This window comes from Protopterus annectens, chromosome 10.part0 (genome assembly GCF_019279795.1).
Source record: "Protopterus annectens isolate FY-2018-M chromosome 10.part0, PAN1.0, whole genome shotgun sequence".
NCBI classification, from domain to species: Eukaryota; Metazoa; Chordata; order Ceratodontiformes; family Protopteridae; genus Protopterus; species Protopterus annectens.
In genome coordinates, this window is record NC_056744.1 from 1,358,603,958 (window position 1) to 1,358,625,901 (window position 21,944).

Here is a 21,944-nt window from a genome sequence, read left to right on the forward strand (position 1 = left end):
CAGCATTCTTACTAATAGATCAATTACAGAATCCTGATTCCCTAACATATGAAAAATGGCACATATTATCCCATTACATAAAGGAGGTAAAGCCACTGACATTACAAATTTCCATCTCATAGTCATCCTGCTTCCTGTCTCTAAAGTCCTCGATCGACATATGCAGCAACTATTTCTCCATTATATCTTACAAAATAAGCTAGTCACCAATATGCAACATGGATTTCAGCAAATCACAGCACTTCCACTGCATTATTATCCTCACAACTCTAATAAACTTGTATCTGTATTTGTATTAGTAATGAATGTTATAGTAGTTAAAGCAACAGAGTCAGGGAAGAAGCATTAAAATGTATAAAAAAGTAGAAATTCCATTTATATGTCATATGCAGTAAAAACGATAGTAATAGTAAGGAGAAAGGGATGGACTGGGAATTTTTTATTATAATAGGAAGACTAATGAAGAAAGTGGATATTCAATGGATTTGAATATGAATAAAAATAAATGTAAAGGTTTTGAAGAAAGTGGGGTCAAGGATAGGATTAAAATTATTAGGAATAGATTTTGGAAGTTATGAAATTATATAAAATCAATTAAAAGATGTTGTAAAGGAAATTGGTAATATAATAAATATATGAAAAGCATTTGATTTGTCATATAGTAAAAGGTTTGCCTAGCTCACTCTTATTGTTTGGGAAAATTAGAATATTTGCGGGAATTTTTTTTTTCCAAAAAAAAAAAATGGAAAAAGACTTGTTTGAGTTGATTTTCTATTTTTCTTTAGGTTTTTAGGCATAATCTGGTTAAGAAAGAGATATTATATTGTTTAAATAAGGATGGCAGGTTAGGTTTAATTTTTTTTTTGCATGTTCATAAATGGAAACAATTGTGTGGGAAAATTATATGGGAAAAGTATAACAATGTACAGGAATCAAATGGAAAAAGAAAAATGTTTAAGGGCAACAAAGAAAAGGAGTACAAATGGAATTGTTTGAAATGTTTAATAGATGTAACTACATTGAGACTACTTTGGAATAACATGCATAGCATTAATAAGATGTGAATTACTGTAGAGCGTTAAAAGGGTAAAAATAATCGCATTAATAGAATTATGACAAAACTGTGTTATGCAAAAGATTGGGAAAATAAATTAAAATACATTTTATGGAGGCTTATTTTAAAGACATTGCCTGTAAAGTCTGAAATGAAATGTAAACAAAAGAAACATAGGGTATGTATGGCATGGTATGCAAGGCAGAGGAAACAATGAAACATTTGAATATTGAATGTGTGAGCATAAAACCAATCTAGTGTTTATGTTACAAATCACTTTTTTAAACAAATTTTTAATAGAATTGATATAAATATGGTATTGTGTGGTCATTATGAACATTTAAATGGGGGAAATGTTGATGTGTTAGATAAATTGATTACAAGTATAATTTGGAGTTTATGGAATGTCAGATATAAAGAATTATTACCTAATCAAATGTGTGGTTCATCAAGTGTTATAAATAAGATAAAAATGGTTGTGGAATAAATAATGAAAGAATGAAGTAGTAACATTGTTTCTGTATATATCATATTAATGTCATGTTAAGATTGGTGTGAAATTTTGTTATGATGACGTGTACATAGGTATAACATGTATATATAAAACAAAGCCCTTATTATTTTCAATTGATGCTGTGAGATCTTTTACATCCAGCTGAACTCCTGCCAACTCAAGCAGATAGGACCTCAGTTTAATATCGCATATGAAGGACAGTTGATAAATGCATATAGATAAATGAGTTTAAAATGGTTTGAAAGCAGTTTATAAATGAGGAATTATGTCCTGATATGCTGAATCATGTAAGGATGTAAAGACAGATGTCAGTGCTTGAAATAATACTTTGATAAACCACAATTAATGGTATCTTAAAAGTAAAGGTATTGCTGGTTGTGCCTTTTAGTGTAATTTTTTACTGATAGAGCTGATGGTGATAGCAGTCTCTAGAGTTTCCTCTTTGTTAAGTAAAGTCTGTCTCTCTCAGGAAAGGCTGGAAGAGTTGACCTGACAAGAGCCTCTAGTTGTTTACTAAAGGAAAACTTAGCTTGTTTCAACTATGAGAGAGACAATAGATCATGAAAGGAATATAATAAAGAAAAGCAAAACTGGTTGCAGCTAGACGTCATTGCAGAATCTGTAGCACAACTGACAGCAAAGAAAAAATGGAAATATGACAGTGAATTGGGGTCTGAGATTAAAATCCCATGTTTAGTCCCATTAAATAAAGGAGATAAAGGTATATATTTAGCACAGACAATATATGTAAGTACAACTCATAAGCTATCTCCTCCCAACATATCACTTTTGACTCTAATTTCAGTCCTTTCATAGCTACTTAATCTTCTTAGCTACCAAGTATTAGACTCCTCCTCTATCCACTTCCCTTCCTGGTAAAAAACTTGTTTACAACTCCATACTGAATGCTATGTAAAAGAATCTTTCATGTGATATCTCAATTTGATACACAACTTAGCAATGTAAAGTATTTCTATATGTTTATGCAACTTGTTTTACAGTGTAAAATAATTTATTTTGTGTGCTATTTCAATATGATATGTAACTTATCAATGTGAAGAATTTCTATATGTTTATGTAACTTGCAAATCTTCACAATTTAACAATGTAAAAACTATTATGTAACTAGTTATGTGGAGCTTTTCTCCCCGAGCCTCCACTGAAAATGGGCTCTCGAGCCCAGTGGGCCTCCCCGGTCACCAAACTGGAATAAATAAATAAATAAATAAATGTACTTAGACAGATTTCAAGCAACCACAGGGTGCAAAGTGAAGACAATTGTGGTGAAGAGTTCATGGATGATGATAATACTTGAAATGATACACCATGACTGAAACATGTCAGCTTTTAACAGTGAAATAAGGTAGTTGACAAAATCTTCACAATTAGTGACTATCTGAGGGCAAACAGAATTGTTGGAAATGTTAAATAGATACATCTACATTAAGCCTGCTTTGGAATAACATTCCTAGTGCTGGATGATGTATCAATAACGGCTATGGAAGTTGTTTCCCAGGACTAGGTTGTTCTCCTCAAACCATGTAAGTCAGGCATCTTCAGAAGTTTTACTACTTTGGGTTCAGTTTAGTCATAACTACACCTAACTACACCTAAATCAGAGGGTAAGAAGTACTGCCATCAACTAGAGTAACTATGTGTGCAGTTTTCATTATGACACTAGTAATCCACATGCACATTACACACTGTGTTTTAAGCATGTGATGGTAAATGCCGACATATATTCAGAAACTGGAATCTTGCATTGGTAAATTTCATAATGGCTACATACAGGCCAGTCAGAAAAAAGGGACCAATTCCAAAATGTGTTTTGCACATTCATGTTTAATAATTAGACTGCACTGATGCTTAAATAAACATTGTAAAAGTCTGACAATTTGATACTTAAATAAACTTCATAAAAGTTACAGTAGTTTATATCCTTTCAACACACTCCATCTGGATTTATGCCTGACATGCTGCATCACTGCATGAACAAGCTGTATGAACATCAACGGTCTCCATCAGGTCCAGGGTCTTCTGCTCAAAGTTCATCTCCGCCTCAGGTTTAGTTAAAGTGGCCTCTGCAGGTAAGAAAAATACAATGGGAAATGTTAGTTCCAGGATATACAGGTGACAGGAGATTCTAAGAAATGTATCTGAAACAGGATAAATGCTAATTAGCTTTATAATCACAGTGGTCAACCTTGTACTACCATAAGCACAGTAAGAAGTAACAGAATGCTGTTTTCAAATAACTAAATGGATATCTGTTTAGGAGTATTGAGTAAATAGTAATGAGTTAAGTGAAATCTTGCTTTAGAGGAACAAGGAAATGCAAGAAAAAGAAAAGGAATCAAATTGTCTGGATGGAAGACAAAAGAGAGTGTTTGAAGTCATGAGAAAAAGGGATATGTGTGTGTTAAAGGGTGGAAAAAGGCCTAAACTGGTAAAAAATCAGCAAAAATTGTCTGCAACAGGACATGGCTACATGAAAGAGATTTGGGCACCAGATATACTGTAGTGCCTAGGAATTCTAGAATGCTTGAAACTGATGATAGTAGGTAGGAAATAGTAGTTAGGGGAACACAGATGATCAGACAGAAATATATTCTTTATCTTCTGATTTGCATCAAAACAGAAATACAGGAAGGAGGCATGGTAAGAAAAAAGAAGTCTGTAAGATAACCAATAGATGGGAGATTGGCAGATGAAGAAGTAGTTTCCAAGGCTGAATGTTCTTTCTAATATTTAACTCACCTGTTGGCACACAATGGAATCCAACAGTAACTGGAGTAGTTTTAGATGGGGAACACCCAGGTAAACAGCGGAGCACAGGCTCAGTGGAAAAGCACTTGGAGTTTTCTCCTTGATGGATAACTTCTTTTTCCAATTTCACAAATGAATGCTTCAGTTTACAAACTGCAGAAAAACAATGAAGTATTGATTTTATTGTCACATAAAGTTTCAGGTGCATCACTTTTTTAATTGTCAGTTTCCAAAATACAATTATTTGTATTTTTTATGCAGTTGTAAAATAGACATTAAATAAAGTAACACGTATCCAATTAGCAGTTACTGAAGACAGTAATTTAGAGAAAATTATAGTGAATTCAGTTAAGTTGCACATGATGAAATGAGTAACTAACTAAATAAAAAAAATGTTCATGTCTGCATTTATAAAACAGATAACTGAAAATGCAAAGAAAATATCATTTATGAATCATTAAATCTAGAATTATGTCATTGTTTTATGAAAAAATTAAAACATTAATTTATTTTAACAGCCCCCTGCAATGTGAAGTTTATAACATAAAATTAATTCAGAGATTCCAAATTTTCTAAATATGAATTTTGTTTGACATGCTTGTTAAAATATGACATATATATGAGACATTTAACATATGCATTACCACTTATCTCTTTTTTTTAGTGATGCAGCAATAATTTATGATTTTTTTACCCGAGTCATTGATATTTTTAGGATTTCTACATTACTGCTAGCATAATAGAAAACTTCAAGCAATGTATGTCTATATGGCTATAATTGCAGCTTACTTTTGTTAAGATTACTCAAGATATGAAAAAAAACTTCTATAATTAGAATAAAGGTAAGTTATTGATATTACCTTCAGAACATGACTGTCCAGGTGTTACCCAAGACTGTGCAAAGCTTGCTGCATTCAGTGCCAGTAACCCTGAGGGCTTTTTAAATTCCTGCATAGTTTCTCCATCATTGTGACCACACAAGCCGCATGTTCTTTTTCTCATCCAGGAAGAAACCTTAATCTATACAGGAAGAACAAATGTAAACATCTATCAAGCAAAAGTTATGCAATTAAGTTGGACTTAAAAAAAACTTTATTAAAACTGTACCTTGCATGTTTTTCCATCAAAATATAAATGTTCAATGCCATGATCTGAAGCTTGGAGATATATACCTTCTCCTTCAGGATAAAGAGAAACAGAATCTAGAAAATAGAATAATAAAATTAAATGCATTGTATTTAATCAAAATATTCAAACCCAACTGAAACAAAAAATGCAGTGCAAATATCTGTAGGTAATATTGTAGATATGTTTCAAAATTGTGTGTGTAGGTGGTATAATACATATGTATCTATACATTATTTGTGGCATTTCCTTAAAACACAGTTTTTCTGAATAGGTCAATATGGACAAAAAATTGTCCTTCATAGCATTTAAATTTTACTAAAGGAACTGTTAAAGTACTTCTTACAGGAACTGCTAATGTCATCTTGGGTTAGACTATGAAACACTGGTATTATTCTTCCGGAATAAAGCCTTTCCGTGTAGAAAAACAAACATGATTTTGACTATTTTAATTATATTTTTGTAATAATATATAGACTGTGACACTCCATATATTTCTATTAGCTTTTGATGCCAGTATCTCCACACTAAACTCTGATCCTGTCAATTTGTATAAATGTTAAAGTAGAGAGATTAAGACATATAATGTTTCTTCAGACAGGCCTACTCTGTCACTGCTTGGTGATATCTCTGGACAATTTCAGTTTAATTCTGTTCATTGTTTATTTCATTAGATTTCTCCATCTTATGTAATTTTACATAGGTAATATATCTACAGAATAGACCCAGCACTTCACAAGTCCTGAAAACAACATCAACAGAACAGTTTAGATGGACTGGTATATCTTGCAGGGGATATCACTGTTCTGGAACAGACTCCTCAACGTAAAACAAAGCTCATCTTTGTATGTATTCAGGCGTATTGGATCTATGGAGGGGTAACAGAAAATTTACCCCAGAACTAGCCCCAGTACTACTAATGGACAGAGGTAGCTCCTAAATTCTTTATTCCATGCATGAATCCTTTCAAATTATCTATAGTATGACCCCAGTTATTCTCACTAGAGGTACTGTATAATTATAGACCATGTAACAGGTAAGTCAAATCTAATCCCAAATGGGATAGATTAATTCAGGTACCAAAAGGGAAATTGGCTAGGCTTAAAATGGTCTACAAGCGCTGCTAGCCTAGCACTTACCTATCAGCCTACGAAATAAATAAATAAATAACTATATAAATATTACAATTAAAAGCTATATATTAGCTTTGTCTAAGATATTGCCCTATAGTATTTTTGGAGGGTGAGGATTAGAGTAACTCACCAAGTCCATGCCTTATTTTTGGTAAATATGATTGTTTAACCTATAGATGCTTAACACATAATTGGGTTATTTATTTAGAATGGTCTAAGTGCAACATCTTAAACATATCAGCACTCAAGACAACATAATCTTCAATGAAGTGTTCTGAATAAGACCAAAGTTTGACTTTACACACCAATTAGTTTCATTAGTGGTGTGTATGGTGTGTGTGTGTGTGTGTGTGTGTGTGTGTGTGTGTGTGTGTGTGTGTGTGTGTGTGTGTGTGTGTGTGTGTGTGTGTGTGTGTGTGTGTGTGTGTGTGTGTGTGTGTGTGTGTGTGTGTGTGTGTGTGTGTGTGTGTGTGTCTAGGGGGACCTTATCGTGGGAACCTTTTCGGCCATGATCAGTTAATACAAGTGGCATAGACAATGATATAAAAAAATAAAATAAGTGAAAACAAAAATGCAGTTAGAACATGCATCTATAACATGCACTCAAATTATAATAGAAATGGTCAAAAAGTACAAGTAAACAGTTTACTAACAATGTAATACATAGAGAATTCCTTGAAAATCTCACAGTTTTAAATGAATTTCAACATAAATAACTAAAGCACACTAATTAAATAAATAATAGACAATCATTTTGTTTTCAAGTTAGCTATAAAGCACAATTAATGACTTCATCAACTACTGGATTACAGCTACTGGGAGAAGCAGATAGAGTGATGACTGACAGAAAAGGTCCCGGGATAGGATAAACAATTATGGTCCTTTAGGTCTAACTGTGAGTTGAAGCTACATATTACATTAAAAAACACTTGTCTATCCTATGCTTGGCATTAATGACTGATCCACAGCTAAGGATATGTTGGCTGTGTTTAGCTTGCACAACTGTTGCAGAGCTAAAGCTGTGGTGGTCAATCTTCCCATGCCTTCATATCTGCAAACGGCAGAGTTCAAACCTCAGGTTTGGTCATTATCTGAGTAGGTGTATATGTTCGTCAAGCAGAAGAAAAGAGTAAGGAATCATCATAAATGAATTTTCTGAAACAGTATCCAATCAGTTTCACACCTTTAAAAAACAGAAAAATCATTTTAGGAGGCTGTATTTCCCCACCTACAATATGATGGGATTTACTCTCTCATGCAAGCTTAGGTATATAAACTGCATCAATGACTCGATGTATATGGGGAAAATAGCTGACAAATTTAATAATCAATTTATACAGTCCATCACCTCAGTACTAAAAAAACAGCACTATGCACAATTCAATACCTTTTGCTAGAATCCAACTCTCATTCAATATATTTTTCTCCTCAAACTGAAAACCTTGACTCCAGCTGCAGGCATTCTTCTACCAGAATATCTAAACATACCTGCTGAGAGCATAATCTACCTTCATAAGCATCCTAATAAATACATCTGTTAATTAATGTCATGTGCTCATTATGTGTAAAAAGGCATATACAGTACCATTTCACACATACCTGCTGAGAGCATTGCCTGCCTTCATAAGCATCCTAATAAATACATCCGTTATCCTAATAGATACATTTGTTAATTAATTAATGCCATGTACTCATTATGTGTAAAAAGGCATATACAGTACCATTTCATGCATACCTGCTGAGAGCATCGCCTACCTTCATAAGTATCCTAATAGATACATCCGTTAATTAATGTCATGTGCTCATTATGTGTAAAAAGGCATATACAGTACCATTTCACAAAAGAGGCTCAGCTAACAACTGCGCTAATTTCATTCCAGTCAGTATACTGCCTCCATATCAAAAATATTTTAAAAAAGCATAAACATTCAATTACTTAACTTACTTTACTCCACACAGCATGACTTTTGTCCCACCATAGTGGCAGCACAACCTTACTGCATTTTACTGACACTGTCAATAAAACAGACATTCCAGCAATCTAGTTTCCTTACTATTTCCTGAATTGTCAGAAGCTTTCAAGCCATCATGTATTATTACAGAAAGCTATCTCCTGTAGGCCTCTCTCTTACCTCTCTCTCCTGGTTTTAAAGCTACTTATGAGACAGATGCCAAGGTGCCCAGTAATAAGATGAATATTCCTCATTTCTACCTGTCACAGTTGGTGTACCATAGGGATTCAGAATGGGAATCAGCTCTGTCTAATGTATTCATAAATGGTATATACTTAGCAGCCAAACAAGCTACTCCGATTCAATATAAGAATTATACATTAATCTCTTCTATCCCTACCCTGCACAGATTATAAAAAATGATCCAAGAATCTTTCACATCTATTGAAACTTAGCTAGACAACTCACAACTATTACTGAACCCAAAAAAATGAAGTTGCTCATTTTCATTTGTAAATCACATTCACAAAGTAAAGACCAGTTTAACATCACCTTATCCAACAGCATTAAAATAGAAATTGTACCTCACATTAAACTTATTGGAGTCACAGTGGATGACAATCTGCAATATGATCTCCAGATCCAAATAGCAGTCAAAAAAGTACACCGAAACCTTGGCTTGTTGTACAGAACTAGACCTTTCCTTATATGGACAGCCAAAGAAACAATTGCAAAAACTCACTCCTCACTGCTAGTATACACCTCTAAAATCTTCACAAATCTGTCACCACCCAAGCCATGTTATAAAAAATGTACAAAATTTGCTGCAAATTTCTTTTACCTTATCCACTACTTCCAAGTCCTCAGACTAGTAAACTGGAGAAAACTACCCCCACATCCTTCACAAATCCCAACATCTAGTAGTCCACAATATAATATAGAACTCAAACATATACCCAGCCCTTACGTCTGTGATCCAGCATATAAGCCAATCAGAAATCTATTTTTCCAAGAAAAAACTTTATTTACCATAAATAAATCACTAAATACAGCAGGAGATGCACTCTACTTTACCTCTGTCTCAAACATTTGGAACTCCATCCCATAGTAAATAACTCTAAACTTTTACACCAGATCTTAAACAGCACAGAAAACAATCCTGGATCTGCCAATGTTCAGCCCCAGGATAAAATGTGCACGTACTCTCAAACAAATGACTATATGCAACATAAACAGCTACAATGTAAATACATATGTCCGCTTTTTTTTGCACTTGTACAAAGATGTGAATTTTATATGTAAGGGCTTGCATGTTATGTTTTGTTTATGTAGGTAGTCTGCATACTCTTAAAATATATTGCTATTGCTATTTCCTATGTAAAGCTTGAGGCTAAATCATTATTGTAATTTGTCACGTGGAGCACTTCTCCCTTGGCCTCCCCTGAAAAGGGCTTCAGGCAATCCTTGTTAACAAATGCAAAATAAAATTAAATAAATAAATAAATTTTGGCTTGAGTCTCGAAGGGTTCAGCTTATGATAAGATGTAGTGCTAAACAGGCGTATTTTTTTGTATTCTTTGTTGACTGGGTTAGTCCCATTAGGGCAGTGGCCTCTTTCCAAGGGAGACCTCAGGTGGTGTTTATACTGCAATGGAACATTTGCCCAGGACATTGGGGAAACACCCTCTGCTCTTTTTGATAGACTACCACCAAATCATGCAGATGAGACCTCAGTTTAATATCTCATCCAAAGTCTGATGCCGTCAGGAGTGCAGCATCCCCTTAATGCTGAACTGCTTTGTCAGCAATCCAATCACCTGGACTGGGAATAGAACCTACAATCCTCTGGTCTTTCAACACCAAAGGCAACTGTGCTACCTGATGACCCACTGTTAAATGAGAGATTTTAATTTATCAGAGACAGAATAATGTATACCAGCTTCTAGAGTCAAGCGAGAGAGAAAATGAACCAATGGAGGCACTTGACCAGGCAAGATGAGTGTAGGAAGAGATGGGAAGGTAAAAGTAGTAGTATGGACACTGTTCTACAACAGTCAAAAGGGGATGTAATTGAGGAAATTAAGGTGAATGTACCACTGCACACAGTGGCATACTACAGAGTAGTACATTGTAACAGATGTGACACAAAAACATTAGCATGCGACTAGGGTGTGAGGTGGGTATTGATTTTGTAGAAAAAAGGGTAATGATCAGTATTATGGGACTGGGCTTCCATTAAAGGGAATGAGAAAACTTTGAGAAACTCATTAAAAGGGAAATCTAGAAACATGTAAGAGGAACCACAGAGGAAAAGGAAGTCTGGAAGAAAAAAAGTATGGCTTAAATGCACTATATAACTGGCATATAAAGCAAAGCAAATTTTGCTATTTCTTTACTCTTTAGCACAATTTGTGGAAGTTTCTTTTGGTGTTTACATTGTTCTGAAAATGTTTTGAGCCCCTTGTGTATTACTATAATAAATAAGTATCAATGTTCAGGAGTTCAGATTTCACCTCAATAAATCTGGAGAATTGCTGTCTTATCAAAAGAAAAAAAATTACAAAATAAGACTTTTGCATTTCTGTTGTTTTAAATGTGATTTATACATTAGGCTCTGTCAGATATGTTTTCTTGTTTAAGTATTCTAAAATTTGCACTGTAAATATCACAGCAGAATGCAGGTTACTGATTATACTACTAGAATTGTTTTTGTTATAAACAAAGGCTACCAGAATAAAAAGACAGATCTGTTTAGTACTGGGTATCTCCACCTTCATCTAAACATACGTACCAGTTAAATCCAGAGATGAACCGGCTTGTAATGGTGTTTCAACACCATTCAGTAACACCTTGACAGAATCACTGGAGGGTACCATTTCAAGTTCTCTGCAGGGTAAAAGCAGTACAGTTCAGTCACTTAAGCATATAAAATGACTTTTTATATAGACTATGAATCTATATGTTTTATTTTTCTATCTCTGTTTATCTCCCTGGCTAGCTAGTTAGCTATTGATCTAGTTATTCATTTATGTATATGGAATCCCTAACGGTCTCTACTATATTGGTCATACCTTGCAACAAACCACAGAAAAGTTCTGAAGTTAAAAGAATCATCTGGGCATGTCTCATATTGGTTGTTAAAATAATTTCATTAGACTAGACAGTCCATGCCATGGTACAGTCAGCTGTCATCCAACATGTTTCAGAACTGACCTGTGACTTCACTGCATCTTTACATATTTCAGATTCAGCTTGGAATTAAATGTTTATCAGCAGTTTCATGAAGATCTGCAGCCACATAATTTGCCTACTAACTTATAGCAGTGTGACAGGCACATAGTATGATTGTGATAAATAAAGGAAGCATAAATCCCAGGAACCGTAGGAACAGTAAAACATAATGCAGCACTGGCTATGAAATAATTAAAATGGGATATTACAGGGCCATGCCTGTCATTAGATTATGACAGATCATTAAGAGATACACAGGGGTAGGTTAAGAGTGCTGATAACAAGGCGACCAAGGTACAACTGAGGAAATGAGTTTATGGAGTGGTCAAAATGCTGGTAATAACATACATGATGCATAAGATTTGCATTTTACAGCCAGAGTGCTGCAGTAATTAACACAGGTACCACACGCTGCTTGGTTCTCTTTCTGAGTCAAGGAGCAGGTGCCTTTGATTGCTGTTTGAATGTTTTCCATCCCTGTGTAAAGCTTTCCTGGGTGCTCTGGTTTTCTCTAATAGTTAAAAAAATAGTGACAGGTTGAATAGTTATGTTAATGTCTCTATACAAGTACTAGTCCCCTCCTTATTTCTAGACTACACAACACCATTGTCACAGCAAGCTTATACTTCAAATATCCTCATTCAGTCTCCCTTAGCCTACCCTTCTATGGTTCAAAAGTTACCTATCCAATAGGCATCAGTCAAATGGCACTCCACCCTCTCTGTATAGCTCCCAGTCACCACCAGTATATCGCAAGGCTCTGTCCTTGGTCCACTCCTCCTTAACATTCTCACCAACACCCTCCACACATCCACACAACAGGCCTCCCTAATAAAGTATACAGATAACCCCACACTCATTTGCACATCTGACAATGTGGCACATCTCCAGAAATTACTCTGGAAGTTTTAACAGCAACTGAAACATGGCTTTGCAACTCACAACTCATGCTCAACCCTGAAGAAAAACAAATTAATACTTTTTTCTTTCAAATCCCACTCCCACTTAAAAACAAAATTGAAAGTCCTCTCTCTGGATAATACAACCATTGAAGTCACTTCTCATTGGAAATTATCAGGGATGGCAGTGGGTGATAATAATAAATTTGACCTGAATAATAAAACTGCAAAAAAAAAAACAAAACTCATTAAAAACTAGGGATGCTTTATAGAGCCAAAAGCTTTCTCATCCGCACACTTCTTTATGGTGTTCTCATCAATACAAACCTTCAGACATCACAAAAATCAAAACTTTAACAATGGTTTAACAAAGTTGCTAAATTTGCAACAAATACCCCTTTCATAACCCACCACTGCATAGCACTAAAAAGCCTAAATTGGTTAGCACTACCATATCAGCAAACATATACACAGTTTCTTATCACCTATAAAATTATCCAGAATTCATCTGTTTGTCCAGCACTAAATAAAATTTTACACAACTATGTTAATAATTGGTCATTATGATTCATCATGACCAAAACTTCCTCTCTGTACACAAACTTATCAAATCTGCTGTACTCATGCCATGTTTCTAAGGCCTAGAACTTATTATCTGTATCCATCAGGTCAATACCCTAGCCACATCCTTCAAAACCATTCTGAAAGACTTCCTAGCCAAATGTGTACTGTATTCTGGCTCAATACCGAGAAAAAATATATCCCTAAATATGGACAAATAGATGTTTACACCTTGCACCCCCCCCCTCCCTTTCTCTCCTTTCTTCACTCACTTCCTTCTGTCAATTTCTCTTCCATGGCTTTCTGTCTAAATATATCATAAGCCTGTTTTCTCTCACTTCATTTTGTGATTCCTGTTTGTATTATACTAACTTACCTTAAATTTCTCTATAAACTGGCTAAAATTTCTGTAATTATTAAATCATTATCATATAACTTGTACCTACCCTTAACCTATGCTTTCATATGTCTAATTTGGTACAATTATTTAAAATATATTTATTATTTTTTTTTTACTATTTGTAAAGACTGCACAATTATTGTTCTTAAAATGTTTTGTAATACTTAGAGGCTTTTCAAGCCAGGCCTCTGCTGAAAATGGGCTCTTACCCAATCAGACTTTCCCAGTATCCAAATGTCAAGAAATAAGTAGATAAATGTGAGTGTTGTTATGTGAGGAGGTGCTCTATAATGGACTAAGGTTCTACTGGGGTGGTTTCCTGCTTTATACCCATTCCAACAACAAAAATCACTTGCAGATCACTAAAGCCAATAACTCTGCTGGTGAAGCACTATTCTCTTGCACCATAGCCAAATTATGGAACTCCCTTCCACCCACAGTTACCTCTGTACCATCATGCATCCACTTCAAAACTTTACTAAAAGCGCACCTAAAAACATGCTGGCTATGCCCTTGCAACTCCCACTCTAATATCACCCACCCCATCCAACCACTACCTTTCTTTCCACTCCACTAACTACTTTGATTATAGCAAGCTCAGATGGTTATAAGACTAGCACTTATTATACAGCAGGAACTTCTTATTGTAACATTTGTTAATGTCTGTTATGTACTTCACAGATAAAGATTCTAGTTGTCTACTGATGTACTATGTTCTTAATCTGTAAATATGTTGTAAGTAATTGCTATGTTAAATTGTTAATCGCTATGTAATCCAATGTAACTACTGTCTGTTTATTTTAACTGTGGAGCTTTTCTCCCCGGGCCTCCACTGAAAATGGACCTACGTCCAGTCGGACATTCCCGGTCAACAAATGTAAATAAATAAATAAATAAATTCCTTTCTTGGAGGGGTATTGATGCTCCACAACCAAGAAATAGATAAATCAGGTATAGAAAATGTTTAGGTAGGTCATTACCTGCCTGGGCAGATTATATCTGAGCTTGAACAAGTATCCTCACTTTATCCCTGTCCAGTTCCTAGTTATGCATTTTTGGCTCCCTTTATGACTTGTTCTGTTATGTCATTTTCTAAGAAAATGTCAGACATTCTGTATGTCCTTTATGTCAGTGAGCATGCTATTACAAGCAGACATGAACTCATGCAGAAACTTACAATTAGACATTAACGCTGAATATTCATGCTTGTAATTGAGACAGTCCTATTCAAATGATTAGTATTAATTCATCAGCTCTGAATCCCCCTCCCCCTATTCAGTGCACCTCATTATTCTGCACTATGGCATATATGTATATACACTGAAACTCAGGGGCCTTTCACTTCCTTTCACATGTTTTCATCTTTTCTCCCTGGTTGAGCACCATAAATCTAAGTTCTACTTTATTTTTGCTGTAAATATGCATGGTACATATTTTATTTCATGTGCTGTTTTTTCCACTGTAATTCAACTTCTTTGATACACTTATAAATATTATTCACCCAGGCTGTGCCTGCAAATAGTCATTGCTGAAAACTGCACTACCCCAGTAAACAAATACAAATAAATAAATGAATAAACAAATATCTACAATCTTGTTTTCCTTAAATTACATATTATCTGTGTTCTTTTCTGATTGTCCATCTTTCTCTCCATAGAAGTATCCCTTTAAAAATCGTGAAGACTTACCCCTTTCTCCCCCTTTTTGCTATCCTCCTTTGTTTCCCACATATATTTCATTAAGAAAATGGAGTCTGAAACAGACAATGCATGACAATGACAGGAAGGTGACCAGATGACCGGTGACTTACTGGTAATGCCAAGATGGCTGAATGGGCATCAAAAAGACATCAAGAAGTGATGGTGGCCCTCAGTGGTTTGTTGGAGGATGTATTACATATTCTTAAGTTATGATCTAGAATCCCACCTGAGCTGCATTATATTTAAATGTCTTATTTTTATAGTCTCAAATAGCTGAAAGATTGCTGATGGTTAAACATTCTAACAGTTGGGAATGACCTGGTTAGCAGCATGTGGTAAGGCATTAGGTTAATAAATAACCATTTGAGACAAAGATACTGACAAATGGACAATTGAGAAATGTGCAATGTGTAAAACATGCTTTTCCACAAAGAAACAAAATCATTACTAAGTTTTATATGATGACAAAACTGCTTGATGAATTGATTTCTCAATGTTAGAAAGGAAGTTAAATTTGTGGAAAACACTGTTTAGCTTGGTGGAATGTGTCATCACAGTGATGAGCTTGATGCTTATGTTAGAAAGTGCGGTATATGTGAGCTGAGAACTATGGAAGCATGATTAGAAAGTGCAGTATATGTGAGCTGAGAACTATGGAAGCATGATTAGAAAGTGCGGTATATGTGAGCTGAGAACTATGGAAGCATGATTAGAAAGTGCGGTATATGTGAGCTGAGAACTATGGAAGCATGATTAGAAAGTGCGGTATATGTGAGCTGAGAACTATGGAAGCATGATTAGAAAGTGCGGTATATGTGAGCTGAGAACTATGGAAGCATGATTAGAAAGGCTGAGCTGAGAACTATGAAGCATGATTAGAAAAGTCGGTATATGTGAGCTGAGAACTATGGAAGCATGGCTGAGAACTATGGAAGCATGATTAGAAAGTGCGGTATATGTGAGCTGAGAACTATGGAAGCATGATACAATTATCCATAAAATATTATAGAACTGAGCAGAAATTAAAACAACTCCACTATGAACATATAACCTATCCAGATTATACTGTTCCAGAGAAGTCAGATTTAGTTGGAAGGTGTGAAGAGCTTGTCCTGATATCTGAGGATTTGGGAGGGGGGCTAACCTGTCTCCACACTCAAAAGCTGTTCTGGAATCCTTACAGTTTGGATAAATGTTTTTTTTGAAAACAGTACTTAATTGCAATACTACAAACTGTAGTTATCCCAAAAGCTAGTTATATATCCAAGAGTGGGAATGCAGTCGGTCCTCTCAACTTCTCAGAGCAAGAAATCTGGACAAAGCCATCAATAATGGTGGGACAAAGGACCAAAAAGAGGGACACTTTTTAAATATTGCTCTTACAAACTTAGAAAATTGATAGAACAACAAGTTTCTTATTAGCATGAAATTTTTGAAGGATATAAAGTCTTAAACTCAAACACCTGTCATTATTTTCTGACTTCAACCCTCAATGATTTGCCAGAAAACCACAATTTTATGAGAAACAGACCCAAAATATGACACAAAAATCTGGACATTCTGTGAAAATCTGTACAGTTGAAAGGTATGGGTGCAATGTTAACAAAGAAAAGCAGTATCCTTCTGCAAATAATCGTGATGCTTTCAGGGAAATAAAAACTTAGCCAGTAAGTGGAGATGTATGCTTGCATTCTGAATACATGATACTTACAGGTCAGGAAGTTTTACATTAACTGCTTTCTTTTCAGGAGACCCCACAGCTCGTTTTATCATGACAAGGAAGTTTAGTTCCTGACTGCAATCTTGTGCCAGGATGTGATGACAACCTTCAGCCATTTCATACTCCAGTTTCATGTTGTTAAATGTTTTCACCATGTTCTCTTGTGCTGTGCACTCAGCTGAAAATATATATAACTGTAGTTTACATAATATGCTTACAAAGGCAATTTTAGCATTCTGATGCTATAGCTTGTATGTTATTTTAATGATAAATATAAATCACAGTGTAGGTCTCATTTTTTTTATAACAGCACATTATTGAAAGCAGCATCCATTTTTCATTTAGTAATATTATACTTCTATTATGACATCAAAATAGTAATGTCTAAAGTAGAGGTTGAAGGTCCTTGAAGCCTGTCAATCATCATAGCATGATCCGCTTTGGAAATCATTAATAACTTTCTTAAATATTGCTTGACTATCACAGTTCTTACACTCTCTTGGTAATTTATTCTAGCTGCCTACCACTCACCAAGAAAACCGATTAATACTTTTATCATTTTTCCTATATCACCTTCATAACTTAATGTGCACAGTGATAAATTATCTGTCATAGCCTGTGATTTTACTGCATTTTTATGACATTATTAATGTGATAACTAAAATTTGGCATTTGTGCCAAGATCTCAAAATAAAAACATAAGTTCAGTTTCTTTTCTACCAAGGTTGTTATGATACTGGAAGTATGATGGGACAAAAGACACAGGCTTAGTCTAATCTATATTAATTACTTTATTATTCACCACAGCTTAGCTGCACAAGTCCTATAATCATTATTAGAGTTTCACTTGATCTTTTGAAATTAACATAGCATACAGGCAATAGAAGATATCAGATGGAATTTTATGTCCAATACATACAGACTAAAAAGGCAAGAGCACAGGATTTACCCTTGACACCCTGCTATCAAATACCATGATGTTCCCCAACCAGATCTTCATCTGCACTTCCATGTTCTATTTTCTTGTTGTACTACTATGCACCATCAAGGGATTTAAATAAACCTAACCTCACCAACTTGACAATTAGCTGTTTTGATTTGTTTCAGCAAAAAGCTGCTATACAGTCTACATCTGTGTGGTTGTTTGATTCTACTGTCATCCCTCATCAGGCCCATAATTGAGTACAATGCCCCTTTTGGGATGTACCTTACCAGACACCTGCAGCAACTGGAAAGACCCCAAAAGTACCTCACCAAGAGGATCAAAGGGCTCAAACAGATGCCATATGCTGCCCGGTTAAAGAAACTCCAGCTCTACTCAGTGGCATACCGCCTGCTCAGAGGCGATCTGTGTCTGACGTATAAAGCCATGTCCAACCCGGAATTAATGGACATGCTGCACCTCAGAAAATCCAAATCCCATTGAGATATGCGCTCGAGAGACTTGAACCTCAGCACTGAAATAAATAGGACATGCTGGAGGGACAGATTCATAACCCAGAGGCTCCCTTCACTCTGGAATAAAATCCCAGTCCAGGTTAGGCAGAGTCCCTCATTGACTCTCTTCAAGAGGAATCTTGATGAGTGGATGGGAGATCATAGGTTTACCCCGGGTATCACTTCTGTGTCACTGTTAGACAGAAGCACAGTATACTAACCTCAAAAAAGGGCATAGCAAAATTAATTTAAAATGGGTGGCGAAAGCCAAACACACTCTGGCTAGGCTTATAAATGCCCTAGGGCAGATAGCCTAGTATGAACCTATGAACCTATAAGTGCATTCTTACAGAGTAACTGGTTACATGTCATGACAGATCTATCATTTGTGTATGCTGATAAATATTGGGCAAACTTATTGTTTTTTAATTCCTTTACTACAGTCTTTAAAAGTAATGTTCATTGCCCATTTGTGCATTACTCAGTACCATGATTGGCCTAGAGCTGCTGATTTTTGTCAGTGACGCCCTTCCCCTTTATGTGCTGCTTATGCAAAATGGGGGAGTGAAAGGATCTAATGAATACATGCAAGATAAGATGTTTTGACTGGCAAGAAAGACAAAAAAAGAACCCTGAGATTGCATGTCAGATAATGCAGCTTTTATATCTAGGCAGCAAGCCAATAAACATTTCTACTCAAGACAAATATAAAATGTGAAATAATGCTGTACCATTAACCTGCATAAGTGAGGAAAATGAGAACTGCGTGTAAAAATGAATGTACATACAGACATTTAAACCCCGTTCTAAACATCCATTAAAATGAGTTTCTGTAAAGGTACTTTTAGTTTATCATTTTTAAACCTATAATTTTATATAACGGTTCCATTAGAAATAGCTTAAACCTACATTTAAAATAATAGCACTTTTCACCAAGGATTATCCAGTGACCTTGCAACTATTGTATTGCTATTAATTTCTTCATCAAAAGTAACTAAAGCTATGGTCCTCTAAATTCTTCATTTTTTTCTACTTCGTTATATTTCTTTTGACAAAAAGACTGTTACTGAATGTTTTCAGATTTTGTGAAAAAAATGGACTTATTTTTTCAAGGCTATAATAAAATCTGACCTACATTTATAAGTACAGTGTTACCAGCATACAAACTATGTATGTTTTAAATATTTGAAATGAAATCAATATCAAACCTGTATCTGCTGTTGCTATCAGTTCCGGAAGTTCATGCAGAGTACGTAGCACAGCTTCAGGTAACTGGGCACCAGTGGTGTCCTTAGTTATAGGCAATGTAATTGGTATTTGCAATCCTCTGTAATATAAGGTTTCCTGCAACAACCATAGAAAATAGATTGGTGAACTGAAATACTGTAACCATTATGCAATTTGAATAAACACATATAGAGCACACTGTTTCATACTTTTGGTAATCTGAAGGCTAAATCCAAAGTTCTTGAAGATGTTGCAGCTAAAACTGCTGACAGCTCTCGAGAGGGGTTGCTCTGCATTTTATAACTGAATCCTGACATTAAAGCAACACCTGGAACATAGTCAGCAACCCTGAAAACAGAAAAAAACACTTAGTGTTTCGCATTTATTCTTTTAAAGTGCATGTAAACATGTTACATAAATATTTTCAAAGATGGCATACTATTGTAAAGACAGTTCCTTTGGCAGTGTATAGAAGCTGTTCATTCTAATGGAGAATGTACGGAGAATGCACACATATAAACAGTCACTCTCACAGATAGAAAATGCATATAATGTATTATAATACATATAATGACAGATAGATTTCTTACATTTTTGCAGTTTCTTTTACCATCTGAGGAAGCCTGCTCCATTCTAGCTTCAGCTGCACAGCTGGATGGGATGCAAACTGACCCGTCTTTGCCTTAACAGTGATCATGAAGTCTTTGCAGTTCTGGCCCCACTTCATAGTTGCCTAAAATGGGAATAAATTACATGTTTGAATAAGAAAGGAATAGAGGTACAAAGTGACTCATATGAAATGCTTATTAAAATTGTATTTCTTATTTACGGTTGCTTTGTAATTGCTGGGAATTGCTGCATCAGCGCACACTTTCCATCTGCCGGATTTGGAGATTTCCTCTGCATATAGCTGAACTCTGGGTTTGGGTCCTTTGAAGTCTGCATAAGTAGCAATTTGGTAGCCTTGCTGTTTGCCATCACTCCTCTTGGCCCGAACTATAATCACAACTGCTGGTGCTGTACGGTCTCCTAGGAACTGGATCTGAAATTAGCAAACAACAATAAATTAATTTCACAAATGGATAACTGGCACAATGAATGCAGATAATATATTTTGAATGAAAAGTCTTGGTACATATTCAGTATGGAGGATACATCAATACGTTAATTTATTACATAACAAATCTGAAAGTTTAATCATTTCAATATCCTTAGCATATTGTTCTTGTTTCAATAACAACAGCATTTTTTAAGTGACTTTTCATAACAGTAATACAGGGCAAACAGGCCTATTTACTAAAAACTAACCTGCTGTGAAGACTGGCTACTAGAAGAGCTGCTGCTGCTGCTTGAACTGCTGCTGCTGCTGCTGCTGCTGCTGCTAGAACTGCTGCTGCTGGAACCGCTGCTACTGCTGCTGCTGCTAGAAGAAAATTGCTGTCTTTGTGTAGAACTTTGACTCCTGGACATCTATACAAACAAATATAATTTAAAGGTTAGTATTGGAGTATAACACACCAGTAACTAAATACATGCTGCTTGAAATAGTTGGTGGGCTATCACTGGTAATGTGAGTGCTACATTGTTTATAAATGTAAGTAGCTTGTCAGAGCAGAAGCGATGAGGTTTGCCTTTTCTACATCCTGACCAGTAACAATAGGATAATCAGGAGAGTGCAATCCCCTCTGATAGTAAAATTACTTGTTGAGTTGTTATTTACATATACATTCCTAAATAAAATGACAAAGAGAAAGAGATTGAGCAGAGGAGTCTGACACCACTATGGATGGCATAGAAATTGCACATAAGAATTTCAGCCATGAGTATTTTTTGTGAATAATTCATGCCTGAATTTCATCAAGCAATTTTCTTCTAAAGCTGTTTTGCATAAAGTTGTCAGCAACTCAGCATAATCAGGAAGTAAATGCACAAATGCTTTATGGGCAGGGCATAATATTTAATTAATAAAACCTAAACAATGAAGCCATCATCTTGTTTAATAGAAGGCACCAATTTTACCCATGAAGCTATGTCATAAGATCACAAATGTTTCATCTAATACAATTCAAGAACCTTTTTTTGTAAGTAAAAATGCCATGGTTGATGTAATTCAGTCATATGAGTTGCCAGAAGTTCTATGCCTTAATAAAATGTGTGCTTAATTGAAGCAAGAATATGATGAGCAATTTCTATTTCCATTAAAATCTCTTTGTGTATTTTAGACC

General features: G+C 35.2%; 1 protein-coding gene across 1 annotated transcript in view; it reads right to left on the minus strand.

Moving 5' to 3' along the window:
• Window positions 1-3,392: 3,392 nt before the first annotated feature.
• The window catches only part of LOC122813600 (vitellogenin-like), an 88,652-nt gene continuing 70,100 nt past the window's right edge, over window positions 3,393-21,944 (minus strand). Inside the window, exons 25-35 of the mRNA XM_044086013.1 lie at window positions 21,028-21,189; window positions 20,549-20,761; window positions 20,310-20,452; window positions 19,929-20,067; window positions 19,701-19,836; window positions 17,047-17,233; window positions 11,336-11,430; window positions 5,442-5,536; window positions 5,195-5,354; window positions 4,326-4,487; window positions 3,393-3,649 (exon numbers count right to left, since the gene is read on the minus strand). Of these exons, the coding sequence (XP_043941948.1) occupies window positions 3,531-3,649; window positions 4,326-4,487; window positions 5,195-5,354; window positions 5,442-5,536; window positions 11,336-11,430; window positions 17,047-17,233; window positions 19,701-19,836; window positions 19,929-20,067; window positions 20,310-20,452; window positions 20,549-20,761; window positions 21,028-21,189 (1,611 nt within the window). The 3' untranslated portion in view covers window positions 3,393-3,530. The remainder of the gene's footprint in view (window positions 3,650-4,325; window positions 4,488-5,194; window positions 5,355-5,441; window positions 5,537-11,335; window positions 11,431-17,046; window positions 17,234-19,700; window positions 19,837-19,928; window positions 20,068-20,309; window positions 20,453-20,548; window positions 20,762-21,027; window positions 21,190-21,944) is intronic.